Below are 19818 nucleotides of genomic sequence, written 5' to 3' on the forward strand. Positions count from 1 at the left end.
GAGGGGATGGCTGCCCTCTTATCGGCTCTTAACCAACCATGCAATTTTTTTTCCCCCAGGTTGTTTTTAACTTGTTTTGTACATAATGTTGCAGCTACCGTCTCTTGTGACTGAAAAAAAAACTTCTGGACATCAGGTACTGCGATTACTCACCACAGATTAGACGCAGAGTTTTTCTTCAATGAGTCGGATGGGAGGGATATACTCCAGACGCACGAGCAGGAACAGATCCCCGTCATTCGCTGGAGAAGGAAACTGAGATTTCGCGGGAAAAGATCTGGTAGCTAACATTCCATCACTGGAAAATACATGGGATGAACTGGAAGCACGTATATCCTACCAACGGAACAGTAAAAACTGTAATATCTTATGTTTCACCGAGTTGTGGCTGAACGACAACATTAAGAACATACAGCTGGTGGGTTACACAGCAGCCTCTGGTAAGAAACGGGGCGGGGGCCTATGCGTATATGTAAACAACAACTGGTGCACAATATTTAAGAACGTCTCAAGGTTTTGCTCGCCTGATGTAGAGTATCTCATGATAAGCTGTAGACCACACTATCTACCTAGAGATTTTTCATCTGTATTTTTTGTAGCTGTCTTTTTACCACCACAGATCGATGCTGGCACTAAAACCGCACTCAATGACCTGGATACCACCATAAGCAAAGGAAAACAGTCATCCAGAGGCGGCACTCCTAGTGGCCGGGGACTATAATGCAGCGAAATTTAAATCAGTTTTACCTAATTTCTATCAGCATGTCACATGTGCAACCAGAGTGAAAAAAATTCTAGACCACCTTTACTCCACACACAGAGACACGTACAAGCTCTCACTCACCCTCCATTTGTCAAATCTGACCATAATTCTATCCTCCTGATTCCAGCTTACAAGCAAAAATGAAAGCAGGAAGCACCAGTGACTCGGTCTATAAAAAAGTGGTCAGATGAAGCAGATGCTAAACTACAGGACTGTTTTGCTGCACAGACTGGAATATGTTCCTGGATTCTTCTGATGGCATTGAGGAGTACACCAAATCAGTCACTGGCTTTATCAATAAGTGCATCGAGGACGTCATCTCCACAGTGACTATACGTACATACCCCAACCAGAAGCCATGGATTACAGGCATCATTCACACTGAGCTAAAGGGTAGAGCTGCCGCTTTCAAGAAGTGGGACTCTAACCTGGAAGCTTATAAGAAATCCCGCTATTTTACCTTTATTTAAGTATGCAAGTCAGTTAACTTCTTATGGTATAGGGGACGCTTGCGTCCCACTCTGCCAAAAGCCAGGGAAAATGCAGCGTGGCAAATTCAAATAAATGATATAAAAATCAAACTTTCATTAAATCACACATGTAAGATACTAAATTAAAGCTACACTCGTTGTGAATCCAGCCAACATGTCAGATTTTTAAAAGGCTTTTCGGGGAAAGCATAAGAAGCTATTATCTGGTGATAGCATAACAGTAAACAAAGAGTGTAGCATATTTCAACCCTGCAGGCGCTACACAAAACGCAGGAATAAAATATAAAACATGCCTTACCTTTGACGAGCTTCTTTTGTTGGCATTCCAATATGTCCCATAAACATCACAATTGGTCCTTTTGTTCGATTAATTCCGTCCATATATATCCAAAATGTCAATTTATTTGGCGCGTTTGATCCAGAAAAAAAACTGAGTCCAAATTGCGCAACGTCACTACAAAATATTTCAAAAGTTGCCTGTAAACTTTGCCAAAATATTTCAAACTACTTTTGTAATACAACTTTAGGTATTTTTAAACGTTAATAATCGATCAAATTGAAGACGGGTCTGTCTGTGTTCAATACAGGAAGACAACAAACCAAGCTACTTTTCAAGTCTTGACCTGGTCGTGTGGTGGCAGGACAACAACCTCTCCCTCAACATGATCAAGGCAAAGGAGATGATCCTGGACTACAGGAAAAGGAGGACCGAGCACGCCCCCATTCTCATTGATGGGGCTGTAGTGGAGCAGGTTGAGAGCTTCAAGTTCCTTGGTGTCCACATCACCAACAAAGTAACATGGTCCAAACACACCAAGACTGTTGTGAAGAGGGCACAACAAAATCTATTCCCCCTCAGGAGACTGAAAAGATTTGGCATGGGTCCTCAGATCCTCAAAAGGTTCTAAAGCTGCACCATCGATACCATCATGACTGGTTGCATCACTGTCTGGTATGGTAGTGAGTAGTGCGCATGGTCCAGTACATCACTGGGGCCAAGTTTCCTGCCATCCAGGACCTCTATACCAGGCAGTGTCAGAGGAAGGCCCTAAAGATTGTCAAAGACTCCAGCCACCCTAGTCATAGACTGTTCTCTCTGCTACCACACGGCAACAGGTGCCGGAGCGCCAAATCTAGGTACAAGATGCTTCTTAACAGCTTCTACCTCCAATCCATAAGACTCCCAAGCAGCTAATCAAATGGCAACCCAGACTATTTTCATTGCCCCCACCCGCTTCTACGCTGCTGCTATTCTCTGTTATTGTCTATGCATAGTCACTTGAATAACTCTACCTACATGTACATATTACCTTGACACCGATGCCCCCGTACATTGACTCTGTACCGTTGCCCCCCTGTATGTAGCCTCGCTATTGCTATTTACTGCTGCTCTTTAATTACTTGTTAATCTATCTCTTTTTTTTGTGTGGGTATTTTCTTAAACTGCATTGTTGTTTAGGGCTTGTAAGTAAGCATTTCACTGTAAGGTCTACATCTGTTATATTCGGCGCATGTGACAAATACAATTTTATTTAATTTTGATTTGAATGTAGCGCGCTGTTCTGTTTCAGCATACTATGTAAAATGATAATGGATATGCTGGTAATGGATATGCATTCTAAGTATATGCTGGTATGGACTTTGGAACATAGAGGCCATGTCAGTCTTCCCTATACTAATTACTAATCATACTACATACACTTTTTAACATACTGTTTACAAAAAAGGTATGTGGTAATAAACAAATATCAACATAGTAGACTCATCCATAGTGATCATTCTTAATCTAATGCGCTATTGCATTGTTTCCCTCCATTCCTTCATTTTGGTATAGCGCGTCCTCTCATCTGATTATCAGCTGTAGTAAAACACACGTGGGTCTTAAAAGCCAATTCCTTTCCTCAATAGCATGCTGCGAATTCTGACAGATGACAAGCAGATAAGGGACAGATAAGCAGATATGACATCACTACATTTTTAAAATTTCACCTACTGTAAAACGTTATATTTACGCATATCCAAAATGGTTACCGAATACGGGTATTCGGACATAGCCGAACACTGGCTCTGTTTCATTGTCCACACTAGCATGCTGCGTAGAATGAGGTAATGTATTGGGCATACATTCTACTGTACGAAGTACTGTATGGTATGTACGAAGTACATGGGCTCTGATTGGAACATAGACATGGGCTCTGATTGGAACATGGGCTCTGATTGGAACACGGACATGGCTCTGATTGGAACGTGGACATGGCTCTGATTTGAACATGGACATGGGCTCTGATTGGAACATAGACATGTGCTCTGATTGGAACATAGACATGGGCTCTGATTACAACATAGACATGGGCTCTGATTGGAACATAGACATGGGCTCTGATTGGAACATAGACATGGGCTCTGATTGGAACATGGGCTCTGATTGGAACATGGACATGGGCTCTGATTGGAACATGGACACAGGCTCTGATTGGAACATGGACATGGGCTCTGATTGGAACATGGACATGGGCTCTGATTAGAACAGACATGGGCTCTGATTGGAACATGGACATGGGCTCTGATTGGAACATGGACATGGGCTCTGATTGGAACAGACATGGGCTCTGATTGGAACATGGACATGGGCTCTGATTGGAACATGGACACGGGCTCTGATTGGAACATGGACATGGGCTCTGATTAGAACAGACATGGGCTCTGATTGGAACATGGACATGGGCTCTGATTGGAACATGGACATGGGCTCTGATTGGAACATAGACACGGGCTCTGATTGGAACAGACATGGGCTCTGATTGGAATATAGACATGGGCTCTGATTGGAACATGGACTCTGATTGGAACATGGACTCTGATTGGAACATGGGCTCTGTTTCAATGTCCACACCAGCATACTCCTTTCACGGACCTGAAACTGGTTGAGATAGACATTTTGTCTATCCACACCAGATTCTACCATTTCCTATTGAGTATGGCTTTTTGTGGAGTGGCGTTTGCGATGTAAGCTAAAGCGTTACACGTCTCAGACAGAACAAAGTTCAACACCAGCGTACTACTGACAGTGCAGTAATGGATTGGGAATTGGTATGTAGTCAGTCACTCCCCACCAAGATATCCTGTCTCTAGAGCAGTGGGGTTTAGTATTCTGAAGGTGCTAATGTTTGAGTGGGTGTGTGAAGTCTGCAGTGACAAGGAAGTAATACATGTTAACATTCTTTTCAAGAAGCCGTTTGAAACTCCAAAGTGTTCGACAGTTCAAAAGACACCCCATATTATGGGGAGGATTACCCTTTTGTGCAGGAAGCTCAAGTGGAGTCTCTGACTTTAGCCCTTCCTCTGCCATATCCTCCCAGTTTAAGCAGCACTGCACTGTCTTTTCCTGTCGTCCTCCTCCACCCTGTCTCTTCCTGTCTTCTTCCTCCACCCTGTCTCTTCCTCTCATCCTCCTCCACTCTCCCTTATTTTGATATGGAAAGGACAGGAGGGAGGGAGAGTGAGAGGGGAGCGAAAGGGTGTAGCAGACAGAACCTTGTTATATCATCCCTTGCTTCGGTACATTAAGTTAGTAAGTTAGTTAGTTAATTACACACTGATGCACCTTCCTTCCTCTCTCCTCGCACACACACACACACACACACACACACACACACACACACACACACACACACACACACACACACACACACACACACACACACACAGTCAGAGTCCAAGATCAATTGTGCCGCTGTCACAGACCAACCAGCAGCATACCACTGCTGGCATGCCTCTGAAACTAAGCAGGGATGGTCCTGGTCGGTCCCTGGATAGGAGACCAGATGCTACTGGAAGTGGTGTTGGAGTGCCAGTAGGAGGCACTATTTCCCAGAGAAAAATATCACAGGGCAGTGATTAGGGTCATTTGCCCTGTGTACGGGGATGTTAACCTGGTGTCCACCTGACTCTATGATCCCACAAACAACAAGTGTTGCTGACTGACTGGCAGATCCCACAGACAACAAGTGTTGCTGACTGGCAGATCCCACAGACAACAAGTGTTGCTGACTGGCAGATCCCACAGACAACAAGTGTTGCTGACTGGCAGATCCCACAGACAACAAGTGTTGCTGACTGACTGGCAGATCCCACAGACAACAAGTGTTGCTGACTGGCAGATCCCCTAGGCTGCTGCTTATGACAGACCGCTGAGGCATTGCGTGCTATAAATAGCCTGGTGAATGGGGACGCTGGCCTGTCTTTTCCCACACTGGAGACTACGTCACTGCAGTGTGCTGATCGGGGGCTGAGTCGTTCCTCTCATATGCCAGTCATCTGCTGTTGCTGCAGCTGACTGGCTACATGCAGGCAAAACCATCAACCGCATCATAGCCCTGCTGCATGTGTGAACGACAAACAAGGCTAAGAACAGATTCTTCTTCTCCTCTTTCCGAACATTCTGTGACGTGCTTCATCATCGTATTATAGGCTACATCCAGTGGCTTTGATAGACTGGATGGAATACATGATTAGCGCATGCTGACTACGAAGCCACATTACAAAGACATGCATTACTGTATTTTGTGTATACTGTATTTTTTGTACATTATATTGTGTATATTGAAGCCTATACAGTATAACGCATCTCTAAGCATATTGTAAATGTGACATTATAGCTACATATACTACCGTTCAAACGTTTGGGGTCACTTAGAAATGTCCTTGTTTTTGAAAGAAAAACACATTCTGTCCATTAAAATAACATAAAATCGATCAGAAATACAGTGTAGACATTGTTAATGTTGTAAATGACTATTGTAGCTGGAAACGGCAGATTTTTGATGGAATATCTACATAGGCGTACAGAGGCCCATTATCAGCAACCATCACTCCTGTGTTTCAATGGCACGTTGTGTTAGCTAATCCAAGTTTATCATTTTAAAAGGCTACTTGATCACTAGAAAACCCTTTTTCAATTATGTTAGCACAGCTGAAAACTGTTGTGCTAATTAAAGAAGCAATACAACTGAGAAATTGCCAAGAATCTGAAGATCTCATACAATGCTGTGTACTCTCCCTTCACAGAAGAGCACGATCTGGCTATAACCAGAATAGAAAGAGGAGTGGGAGGCCCCGGTACACAACTGAGCAAGAGGACAAGTATATTAGAGTGTCTGGTTTGAGAAACGCCTCACAACGTCAACAGTGAAGAGGTGACTCTGGGATGCTGGCCTTCTAGGCAGAGTTCCTCTGTTCAGTGTCTGTGTTCTTTTGCCAATCTTAATCTTTTCTTTTTATTGGCTTTTTCTTTGCAATTATGCCTTATTGGCGTTGAGACTGGTGAGATTGAGATTAGCCTTTTAAAGTGATAAACTTGGATTAGCTAACACAACGTGCTATTGGAACACAGGAGTGATGGTTGCTGATAATGGGCCTCTGTATGCCTATGTAGATATTCCATAAAAAATCAGCTGTTTCCAGCTACAATAGTCATTTACAACATTAACAATGTCTATACTGTATTTCTGATCAATTTTATGTTATTTTAATGGACAAAAAAATTGCTTTTCTTTCAAAAACAAGGACCTCAAACTTTTGAACGGTAGTGTAGATCAAGTTCAACGTAATCCTTTACAGAAAAATATTGCAGTTTTGAAACTGCAGTAAAAGCGCAGTAACTGCAGTCAACTGTGGTATTTTGGATGCAGGTAACTGCAGTCAACTGTGGTATTTTGGATGCAGTAACTGCAGTCAACTGTGGTATTTTGGATGCAGTAACTGCAGTCAACTGTGGTATTTTGGATGCAGTAACTGCAGTCAACTGTGGTATTTTGGATGCAGTAACTGCAGTCAACTGTGGTATTTTGGATGCAGTAACTGCAGTCAACTGTGGTATTTTGGATGCAGTAACTGCAGTCAACTGTGGTATATTGGATGCAGTAACTGCAGTCAACTGTGGTATATTGGATGCAGTAACTGCAGTCAACTGTGGTATATTGGATGCAGTAACTGCAGTCAACTGTGGTATTTTGGATGCAGTAACTGCAGTCAACTGTGGTATATTGGATGCAGGTAACTGCAGTCAACTGTGGTATTTTGGATGCAGTAACTGCAGTCAACTGTGGTATTTTGGATGCAGGTAACTGCAGTCAACTGTGGTATATTGGATGCAGGTAACTGCAGTCAACTGTGGTATTTTGGATGCAGTAACTGCAGTCAACTGTGGTATATTGGATGCAGGTAACTGCAGTCAACTGTGGTATTTTGGATGCAGTAACTGCAGTCAACTGTGGTATATTGGATGCAGGTAACTGCAGTCAACTGTGGTATATTGGATGCAGTAACTGCAGTCAACTGTGGTATTTTGGATGCAGGTAACTGCAGTCAACTGTGGTATTTTGGATGCAGGTAACTGCAGTCAACTGTGGTATATTGGATGCAGTAACTGCAGTCAACTGTGGTATATTGGATGCAGTAACTGCAGTCAACTGTGGTATTTTGGATGCAGTAACTGCAGTCAACTGTGGTATTTTGGATGCAGTAACTGCAGTCAACTGTGGTATTTTGGATGCAGTAACTGCAGTCAACTGTGGTATATTGGATGCAGGTAACTGCAGTCAACTGTGGTATATTGGATGCAGTAACTGCAGTCAACTGTGGTATTTTGGATGCAGTAACTGCAGTCAACTGTGGTATTTTGGATGCAGTAACTGCAGTCAACTGTGGTATATTGGATGCAGGTAACTGCAGTCAACTGTGGTATTTTGGATGCAGTAACTGCAGTCAACTGTGGTATTTTGGATGCAGTAACTGCAGTCAACTGTGGTATATTGGATGCAGGTAACTGCAGTCAACTGTGGTATATTGGATGCAGTAACTGCAGTCAACTGTGGTATATTGGATGCAGTAACTGCAGTCAACTGTGGTATATTGGATGCAGTAACTGCAGTCAACTGTGGTATTTTGGATGCAGTAACTGCAGTCAACTGTGGTATATTGGATGCAGTAACTGCAGTCAACTGTGGTATATTGGATGCAGTAACTGCAGTCAACTGTGGTATTGTGGATGCAGTAACTGCAGTCAACTGTGGTATTTTGGATGCAGTAACTGCAGTCAACTGTGGTATATTGGATGCAGGTAACTGCAGTCAACTGTGGTATATTGGATGCAGTAACTGCAGTCAACTGTGGTATTTTGGATGCAGTAACTGCAGTCAACTGTGGTATTTTGGATGCAGTAACTGCAGTCAACTGTGGTATATTGGATGCAGTAACTGCAGTCAACTGTGGTATATTGGATGCAGTAACTGCAGTCAACTGTGGTATTTTGGATGCAGTAACTGCAGTCAACTGTGGTATTTTGGATGCAGTAACTGCAGTCAACTGTGGTATTTTGGATGCAGTAACTGCAGTCAACTGTGGTATTTTGGATGCAGTAACTGCAGTCAACTGTGGTATATTGGATGCAGTAACTGCAGTCAACTGTTGTATATTGGATGCAGTAACTGCAGTCAACTGTGGTATATTGGATGCAGTAACTGCAGTCAACTGTGGTATTTTGGATGCAGTAACTGCAGTCAACTGTGGTATATTGGATGCAGGTAACTGCAGTCAACTGTGGTATTTTGGATGCAGTAACTGCAGTCAACTGTGGTATATTGGATGCAGGTAACTGCAGTCAACTGTGGTATATTGGATGCAGTAACTGCAGTCAACTGTGGTATTTTGGATGCAGGTAACTGCAGTCAACTGTGGTATTTTGGATGCAGGTAACTGCAGTCAACTGTGGTATATTGGATGCAGTAACTGCAGTCAACTGTGGTATATTGGATGCAGTAACTGCAGTCAACTGTGGTATTTTGGATGCAGTAACTGCAGTCAACTGTGGTATATTGGATGCAGGTAACTGCAGTCAACTGTGGTATTTTGGATGCAGTAACTGCAGTCAACTGTGGTATATTGGATGCAGGTAACTGCAGTCAACTGTGGTATATTGGATGCAGTAACTGCAGTCAACTGTGGTATTTTGGATGCAGGTAACTGCAGTCAACTGTGGTATTTTGGATGCAGGTAACTGCAGTCAACTGTGGTATATTGGATGCAGTAACTGCAGTCAACTGTGGTATATTGGATGCAGTAACTGCAGTCAACTGTGGTATTTTGGATGCAGTAACTGCAGTCAACTGTGGTATTTTGGATGCAGTAACTGCAGTCAACTGTGGTATTTTGGATGCAGTAACTGCAGTCAACTGTGGTATATTGGATGCAGGTAACTGCAGTCAACTGTGGTATATTGGATGCAGTAACTGCAGTCAACTGTGGTATTTTGGATGCAGTAACTGCAGTCAACTGTGGTATTTTGGATGCAGTAACTGCAGTCAACTGTGGTATATTGGATGCAGGTAACTGCAGTCAACTGTGGTATTTTGGATGCAGTAACTGCAGTCAACTGTGGTATTTTGGATGCAGTAACTGCAGTCAACTGTGGTATATTGGATGCAGGTAACTGCAGTCAACTGTGGTATATTGGATGCAGTAACTGCAGTCAACTGTGGTATATTGGATGCAGTAACTGCAGTCAACTGTGGTATATTGGATGCAGTAACTGCAGTCAACTGTGGTATTTTGGATGCAGTAACTGCAGTCAACTGTGGTATATTGGATGCAGTAACTGCAGTCAACTGTGGTATATTGGATGCAGTAACTGCAGTCAACTGTGGTATTGTGGATGCAGTAACTGCAGTCAACTGTGGTATTTTGGATGCAGTAACTGCAGTCAACTGTGGTATATTGGATGCAGGTAACTGCAGTCAACTGTGGTATATTGGATGCAGTAACTGCAGTCAACTGTGGTATTTTGGATGCAGTAACTGCAGTCAACTGTGGTATTTTGGATGCAGTAACTGCAGTCAACTGTGGTATATTGGATGCAGTAACTGCAGTCAACTGTGGTATATTGGATGCAGGTAACTGCAGTCAACTGTGGTATTTTGGATGCAGTAACTGCAGTCAACTGTGGTATTTTGGATGCAGTAACTGCAGTCAACTGCGGTATATTGGATGCAGTAACTGCAGTCAACTGTGGTATATTGGATGCAGTAACTGCAGTCAACTGTGGTATATTGGATGCAGTAACTGCAGTCAACTGTGGTATATTGGATGCAGGTAACTGCAGTCAACTGTGGTATATTGGATGCAGTAACTGCAGTCAACTGTGGTATTTTGGATGCAGTAACTGCAGTCAACTGTGGTATATTGGATGCAGTAACTGCAGTCAACTGTGGTATATTGGATGCAGTAACTGCAGTCAACTGTGGTATATTGGATGCAGTAACTGCAGTCAACTGTGGTATATTGGATGCAGTAACTGCAGTCAACTGTGGTATATTGGATGCAGTAACTGCAGTCAACTGTGGTATTGTGGATGCAGTAACTGCAGAATACACTGCACTCTAACACCTCAATCACAATGACAGCGTCGTTCCGCAAAATGTTACTCAGCATCATCTGGAAATGTGTGCAACAATAATTCAAAGTTCTGCTACCATTTCCGTCAAGCCGTCTACAGATATAGTTTGATGCACACGTTCGATAAATCCACCCTATGTACCACACAGAACACCCTGCAACTGCCATTGGAAATGAATGTACTTCTGGTGTACCAAAATGCAATGACGCTGTCGCTGTGATCGAGGCGTAACTGCAGTTATACTGCAGTCTGACTGCAATCTTTTTTTGTAAGGGGTGAGACCTATGAGACCTGACTATACAGTGGTCCATCATGAAAATCTTTGTTTGTTTTGTCATTAACAGCCGCTAGGACTCAACCAAGTCAGATAGCATAGTTGACAATGATCAAATCTGTGGCGTTGTCCATTGTCTTTCATTGTCCTAGTCTGTTCAGTAGAACTGAGTCAAATTGGAATTCTGAATGCCATTTTTTTGGGGGGGGGGGGGGGGCAGTGTCTGGGGGCCAGGAAGTTTTAAAGCTGCTTTCTCTCTATTTACTGAGTAAAAAGCTACAGCGGTTTTACTTAAATCCAAACTTTGAGGTTCAAGTTGCTGAGAGAGAGAGAGAGAGAGAGAGAGGACATCCTATTAACCCCCCCACCGAAAAGAAAGCCGTGTGTAGTTAAGCCCCATGAATTCCAAAGCTGTTCCTTAACCAACACCAATATGTGTGTAAACAAATCCATGCTACCAACCATCTTGAGCAAAGCATGAAATGTATTTTATCCCCCTGATCGCCACCCAAAGCTAGGTTGCGACTCTGTCCGGCCTCAGAACGTGCCTCAACCCCAGTGGTATTATTGTATTTATTCTTCCCTCCACACCCGTGGTGCCGTGAGAAAAGTAGATCACCAGACCAAAAGTTATCTGTCTTGGAAAATGGGGGTGTGAAACGTTTCAAATTAGCCAGTGAGAGGGGATGATTTGCAGGGTGGAGGTGGTGCAGGGTGGAGGTGGTGCAGGGTGGGGGTGTTAGTGAGAGGGGTGGAGGTGGTGCAGGGTGGCGGTGTTAGTGAGAGGGTGGAGGTGGTGCAGGGTGGGGGTGTTAGTGAGAGGGGTGGAGATGGTGCAGGGTGGGGGTGTTAGTGAGAGGGGTGGAGGTGGTGCAGGGTGGGGGTGTTAGTGAGAGGGGTGGAGATGGTGCAGGGTGGGGGTGTTAGTGAGAGGGGTGGAGATGGTGCAGGGTGGGGGTGTTAGTGAGAGGGGTGGAGGTGGTGCAGGGTGGGGGTGTTAGTGAGAGGGGTGGAGATGGTGCAGGGTGGGGGTGTTAGTGAGAGGGGTGGAGGTGGTGCAGGGTGGGGGTGTTAGTGAGAGGGGTGGAGGTGGTGGAGGGTGGAGGTGGTGCAGGGTGGAGGTGGTGGAGGGTGGGGTGGGGGTGGCTGCACAATGCCCGCCCCACACGTAACCTTCTTGAATGAATCTCTGCTTCAGCTCCGTGGACTGCAGATCCCGCCTTCCCCGCTCATAAGTAGCCCGTACAGGAAGGCTCACACGGGCCCCAGCCAGGTCAATTCCAGGGCTGAATGGACAATTTTCTCTAATTGTCTGCATGACTGCCAGAGGGATTGTAGTATAGTGGGAGTGGAGTGTACAGTCGTGGCCAAAGGTTTTGAGAATGACACAAATATACATTTTCACAAAGTCTGCTGTCTCACTTTGTATGATGGCAATTTGCATATACTCCAGAATGTTATGAAGAGTGATCAGATGAATTGCAATTAATTGCAAAGTCCCTATTTGCCATGCAAATTAACTGAATCCCCAAAAAACATTTCCACTGCCACAAAAGGACCGGCTGACATCATGTCAGTGATTCTCTCGTTAACACAGGTGTGAGTGTTGACGAGGACAAGGCTGGAGATCACCCTGTCATGCTGATTGAGTTCGAATAACAGACTGGAAGCTTCAAAAGGAGGGTGGTGCTTGGAATCATTGTTCTTCCTCAGTCAACCATGGTTACCTGCAAGGAAACACGTGCCGTCATCATTGCTTTGCACAAGAAGGGCTTCACAGGCAAGGATATTGCTGCCAGTAAGATTGCACCTAAATCAATCATTTATCGGATCATCAAGAACTTCAAGGAGAGTGGTTCAATTGTTGTGGAGGCTTCAGGGCACCCAAGAAAGTCCAGCAAGTGCCAGCACCATCTCCTAAAGTTGATTCAGCTGCGGGATCGGGGCACCACCAGTACAGAGCTTGCTCAGGAATGGCAGCAGGCAGGCGTGAGTGCATCTGCACGCACAGTGAGGTGAAGACTTTTGGAGGATGGCCTGGTGTCAAGAAGGGCAGCAAAGAAGCCACTTCTCTCCAGGAAAAACATCAGGGACAGACTAATATTCTGCAAAAGGTACAGGGATCGGACTGCTGAGGACTGGGGTAAAGTCTCCTTTCCGATTGTTTGGGGCATCTGGAAAAAAGCTTGTCCGGTGAGCGTTACCATCATTCCTGTGTCATGCCAACAGTAAAGCATCCTGAGACCATTCATATGTGGGCTTGCTTCTCAGCCAAGGGAGTGGGCTCACTCACTATTTTGCTCACTCACAAACAGCTGCCTCTGATTGAGAACCATGTCAGGCCAAACACAGAAATAGAAAAACATAGAAACACAAACATAGACTGCCCACCCCAACTCACGCCATGACCATACTAAATAAAGACAAAACAAAGGAAATAAAGGTCAGAACGTGACAAAGAAACCCCCCAGACATTAACCCCATTGAGAACTTGTGTTCAATCCTCAAGAGGCAGGTGGACAAACAAAAAACCCTCAGATTCTGACAAACTCCAAGCATTGATTATGCAAGAATGGGCTGCCATCAGTCAGGATGTGGCCCAGAAGTTAATTGACAGCATTCCAGGGCGGATTGCAGAGGTCTTGAAAAAGACGTGTCAACACTGCAAATATTGACTCTTTGCATCAACCTCATGTAATTGTCAATAAAAGCCTTTGACACTTATGAAATGCTTGTAACAATATCTATAAACACTGAGGCAGCAGACTTTGAAAATTATTCTCAAAACTTTTGGCCACGACTGTAGTCTAGTGTGGTGGAGGTGAGTGTAGTGGGGAAAGAGAAAGCCTTCAACTGAAATGTGTCTTCCTCATTTTACCTCTCTGAATCAGAGAGGTGCGGGGGTCTGCCTTAATCAACATCCATGGCGCCCGGGGAACAGTGGATTAACTATCTTCCTCAGGGGCAGAATGACATATTTTTACCTTGTCAGCTCGGGGATTCTATCTTGCAACCTTTCGGTTACTAGTCCAACGCTCTAACCACTAGGCTACCTGCCACCCCCATATACAGTATATACTGTATATGTAAATGAGGCTGATTGTATATGTCAATTATACTGATTGTATATACTGTATATGTAAATTAAACAGATTAAATATACTGTACTGTATATGTAAATGAAACTAATCTTATATACTATATATGTAAATGAAGCTGATCGTGTATACTGTATATGTAAATGAAGCTGATTGTATATGTACATTTTACTGATCGTATATAATATATATGTAAATTAAGCTGATGGTATATACTGTATCTGTATATGAAACAGCCATTCAGATGGATAGCCAGGCAGCAGGAGACTGGTGTTCTCATACTCCGCCCTTCTCAGATCACTAATGCCAGGGATGCCTAGTTTCTTGTTGCCTTGTTTCAGATGCATTTCTCCTCCAAACACTCAAACACATGACATACTTAATGTGGGCGGCAGGTAGCCTAGCGGTTAGAGCATTGGGCCAGTAACCGAATGTTTGCTGGCTAGAAGAATCTGGCAGTGTTCCCTTGAGCAAGGCACTTAACCCTAATTTGCCCCCAGGACACCATGGCTGACCCTGTAAAACAACACATTTCACTGAACCTATTATTTAAAAAAAATTGAGACTGCTTATTGCACAGGTTTAGTGCCGAAAATACCTCAAAGAGTTGCATGGAATTGTCAGAGCTGTTTTTCCTGTGGTTCAGTTATAGTTCTGGTGTTCTCAGAGTTCTCATGCTGTATGGAATCCAGACTCACTGGACGGCGTTGGACTGTAAGACACGTCGCTGTCTCACAAGAACCACTCCGACACAAGCCACCTTGTAAATATTTGATGCGCTTTGTCCTTTTAATGGCTTTTGAGTAGCGCCACAGATATACATTTCACTCAGTTTTACCATCAATATTTTTGATGTTTTATTTATTTCCCCTTTATTAAACCAGGTAGGCCAGTTGAGAACAAGTTCTCATTTATAACTGCGACCTGGCCAAGATAAAGCAAAGCAGTGCGACAAAAAACAACAACACAGGAGTTACACATGGGATGAACATAAGTACAGTCAATAGCAATAGAAACATCTGTATACAGTGTGTGCAAATGGAGTAAGGAGGTAAGGCAATAAATAGGCCGTAGTAGCGAAGTAATTACAATTTAGCAAATTAACACTGGAGTGATAGATGTGCAGGTGATGATGTGCAAGTAGAAATACTGGTGTGCAAAAGAGCAAAAAAGTAAATAAAAACAATATGGGGATGAGGTAGGTAGTTGGATGGGCTATTTACAGATGGGCTGTGTACAGCTGCAGCGATCGGTAAGCTGCTCAGATAGCTGATATTTAAAGTTAGTGATGGAGATAAGTCTCCAACTTCAGCGATTTCGTTCCAGCCATTGGCAGCAGAGAACTGGAAGGAAAGGCTGCCAAAGTGAGTGTTGGCTTTGGGGATGACCAGTGAAATATACCTGGTGGAGCGCATGCTACGGGTGGGTGTTGTTATCGTGACCAGTGAGCTGAGATAAGGCGGAGCTTTACCTAGCAAAGACTTATAGATGACCTGGAGCCAGTGGGTCTGGCGACGAATATGCAGCGAGGGCCAGTGTGCATACAGTGTGCATACAGGTCGGAGTGGTGGGTGGTATATTGGGCTTTGATTACAAAACCGATGGCATTGTGATAGACTGCATCCAGTTTGCTGAGTAGAGTGTTGGGGGCTATTTTGTAAATGACATCGCCGAAGTCGAGGATCGGTAGGATAGTCAGTTTTACGAGGGTATGTTTGGCGGCATGAATGAAGGAGGCTTTGTTTTCGAAATAGGAAGCTGATTCTAGATTTAATGGATTGGATTGGAGATGCTTAATATGAGTCTGGAAGGAGAGTTTACAGTCTAGCCAGACACCTAGGTATTTGTAGTTGTCCACATATTCTGTATGTATCTATTACAGTATGATATGTTGTTGCTGTTCTTAAAAGAGAGAATATTATGGACAAATAAAGAAAATGTGTGGTACTATTGATTTTTATTGATTGTTGTTTATTCACAGGCTGAATAAAGCCCATATTTGAAAAAATAAACATTATTAGTCCATTATTTGACCTCTTCTAAAACATGCACTACATTGGCTCATTTGAATCCAGAATAACAGGTGTGTTTTGCAATATAATTTATCCCATGGCTGACCCAATTTACCATCAGTCCAGCCTGTTGTCCATAGCATTAGTCCTCGGTCAGCAGATGTCACCTCTGACCTCTTATCTCTTTCCCACACCAGATCCGATGGACCAAAACAGCCGGTAGCGCCTCGGACCGCTTCCAGGACTCCAGTGTGTTCAACGAGACCCTGCGCATCACCCGCATCCAGAGACTCCAGGGAGGACGCTACTACTGCAAGGCTGAGAACGGCCTGGGCTCCCCGGCCATCAAGTCCATCCGAGTGGACGTCTACTGTGAGTGGACAGGCCTCGGTCGCCTGCCTGCCCTTTTCTTCCACTGCTCTCCCCCGGTGTTCGCAGCACACATCATCAGACCTGTCCCCCCCCCCCCCCCCCCCCCCCCCCCCTGAAGATTGCCTGTGTCCACTTAACCATGCCTTGCGTTTACACTACTGAAGGACAGGCATTCACTCACTCTCTCCTAGTCCTTACAATCCCAGGCAACATGACGTTGTGGCTGAATGAAAGTCATTTTAAAGCAGGTTAACGCAACGTGGCTTTTTGAAATACATTAAGGTCTAAAAAAGAAAACCACCACAGGTAGGACATTGCAGTGAAAGAAATGTGCCCCCCCCAGTAAATAACTAAATCTACCTTACTCAGGACAACCCAGGTGTTAATTGCAGACAACAGCAGCCATTTCTCTGCGGATGCTGCCATCATATAAGTGACATTGCTGTTTTTATTCACTCAGTAATGGAACTGCCCCCCCCCCTCCAGCTGTGTGAAGTCCTGACAGTACACATAGCTGAAGAAAAGGATAACTCTGAAACAGAAGGGGATTGTGATTTCCAAATGGCACCCTATTCCCTACATCGTGCGCTACCTTTGGCCACGGTCCATAGGGCTCTGGTCCAAAGTAGTGCACTATATAGGGAATCGGATGCCATTTGGAATGCACAATTAGACGCTTGAAGTCCTGCTGCCGATTCCTACATTGCAAATGTGGAAAAGCAGCAACCACACCTCAGGAAGTGTGTATTAAATACCCACTGGGAAAAAAAACTGGTTGAATCAACATTGTTTCCACGCCATTTCAACCAAAAAAAAACCATATATGTGATGATGTTGAGTCAATGTGGATAACTGATTGGATAGGCAAAAAGTAATCAATGTCATAGGATTTCATCTTTCTTTCACCCAACCTTTAACCTAAATCCAACATCATGGTTGATTTCACGTTGAATTCACATTAGTTGGCAACTCAACCAAATGTAAATAAAAACTAGACGTTGAACTGATGTCTGTGCCCAGTGGGGGGAGAGTTCACCCAAATTGCAAATCTAATTTTATGGCTATAGAAAATAGCTTGTGGACCCAGAGATATAGCCACATATTGGTGTTCACTTTGAATTCTCAAGTAGTACTTTATAGTGTTTCATTTGTGCAGCCGTTTTAGGTCTTGAGAGACGGATTGGGTTCAGCATTTAGATGGTGAATTCATTAATCGTTCTAATAGCTCTGTTTATCAGTGCTGATAATTGCAAATTGACTGAAATGAAGCATTATGCAGATACTGCTAGTTTTAGTCCATCACATTACTGGTGTTTGCACACCTCACTCTCTCCAAAGCAGCGATTCAATTTCCAAATGTCAGAGGACAGACATAATGTATGGGTTTACTGTGGCAGGCTAGATGGATATACTTACCCTCTGTGGATGAGTTGTATCTGAACTAACCCTAACCCCTAGAAGCTTTATGCTGCAATCTCCCCCTTCCCCCCCTTCTCCTTCAAAAGAGTCAGCTACAAATTCCTCAACCCCAACAAATGAGGTTGATCGAGTCAGCGTCTCCATGTTTGAAAATCCAGTGTGCCCCGGTAGCCGGGAGCTGAAAAAGACAAAAACAAGACAAATGTGGTGCGTCTGCACTCTGTTCTTCTGAGAGAAAGGAGAGAAGGAAAGGATAGATGCGTTACTGCTGAGATACAAGATAAATAAGAGGAGGAGATGGACAGTGGCAGACAACATTGCCAGGGGGAGACAATGAGCCACAGAGCCATTACCCCTGACTCGGAGATCAGAACCCTTGCTTATTGTCTCATGTGTGCTCCACTGGGGGAGTCTTTAATCCATCCTGCCCTCTTTGCTACACCAGCTGATCAAAGCAATGACACGTGTAGCTGTTTCGCTGCCATTCAGAGATGCCGTGTTGGAATCCTTGCTGGTTGGTGATAAAGCACACGGATGACCCTGATTGAGGGTGTCTGACATCAAATTAGAAACTGTACAGACTAACTGACGCGGACTAATCTACAAAGCCATTTTTTATTATATAAAAAAAAAGGCAAAGATGTTATAATGGTTTGTATAGGAAATGAGTCTAGCTCTGGAATGCCCGTGGCAGTAGTTAGTCGGCTGGTGGAAAACAGCTTTTTCAAGGTGCTTGTTTGCATCCCAAAGTAACCCATACTAGGTGGCTCTTCCGTGGAGCACTTTTTTGTCATTAGAGAGCTCTTATCAAAATCCATTTTTTAAAAAGCTCCCTCTTGATTGGAGCGGGAGCTTTGGAGTCTAAGTGGTCCTTTTCACTGAAATTTGCCCCCCCCCAAAACAAAAACTAAGCACCTGTGTGTGTGTGTGTGTGTGTGTGTGTGTGTGTGTGTGTGTGTGTGTGTGTGTGTGTGTGTTTAATTGACACTAGTGAATGGGGTTGAGGATTCCTGGCATTTCGGACGTATAACAGAGAGTACAAAAGTGTCATTTTTATGTGGTTGTAGACTGTAGAAATCAGGGATTCTCATTTTTGATGCTCTCCTGAAAAATATAAAGATATATACAGTGGGGAGAACAAGTATTTGATACACTGCCGATTTTGCAGGTTTTCCTACTTACAAAGCATGTAGAGGTCTGTAATTTTTATCATAGGTACACTTCAACTGTGAGAGACGGAATCTAAAACAAAAATCCAGAAAATCACATTGTATTGTCTGTATGTATTTATATTATATTTCACCCTGTATTTATATTATATTTCACCCTGTATTTATATGATTGATATGGTATTTATAAGGGAATTACATCTGGCATAAAAACACATGTTTTTTCCTTCTTCTCATGCACTTTTAGCGTGAGTGCATCACAGGCTCCATTGATGAGCTTAAGGGGGAACATTTGATCGCAACAGATGACAACAACCACTTGAACCAGCACAGTTCATTAAATCCCAGCCACTGTACATAAATACTAAGTAGATCATGTAATTGCACTTCATGCTTTGACCTTCACAAGTGTGTGGCAAACAAAGACTGCTTGGCGGCACCTTGATGCCATTGTTTCTATGTTCTTGCTCTAGATTTGGATGATCCCATTGTAACTGTCCACCAGAGCATCGGGGAGGCTAAGGAACAGTTCTACTATGAGAGGACGGTGTTCCTGCGCTGCATGGCTAACTCCAACCCCCCGGTGCGCTACAGCTGGAGGCGTGGCCAAGAATTCCTGTCCCAAGGCTCGGATAAGGGCGTGGAGATCTACGAGCCCTTCTTCACACAAGTAAGCCCAGAGTCCACACACGCTGCAACAGCTAGATCAGGGGTCTGCAACTCGTGGCCTGGGGGCCAAATCCGTCCCGAGAGCTGCTTTCTTGCTAGG

The 19818-nt window shown here is 44.0% G+C and overlaps 1 protein-coding gene across 1 annotated transcript in view; it reads left to right on the forward strand.

Annotated features, from left to right (window-relative positions):
- The window catches only part of LOC110498192 (MAM domain-containing glycosylphosphatidylinositol anchor protein 2), a 185227-nt gene that overhangs the window by 59115 nt on the left and 106294 nt on the right, over positions 1-19818 (forward strand). The window contains exons 3-4 of the mRNA XM_036955189.2: positions 16287-16461; positions 19523-19719. Of these exons, the coding sequence (XP_036811084.1) occupies positions 16287-16461; positions 19523-19719 (372 nt within the window). The remainder of the gene's footprint in view (positions 1-16286; positions 16462-19522; positions 19720-19818) is intronic.

Source organism: Oncorhynchus mykiss, chromosome 19, assembly GCF_057628025.1.
Source record: "Oncorhynchus mykiss isolate SJ-2025 chromosome 19, ASM5762802v1, whole genome shotgun sequence".
NCBI lineage: Eukaryota > Metazoa > Chordata > Actinopteri > Salmoniformes > Salmonidae > Oncorhynchus > Oncorhynchus mykiss.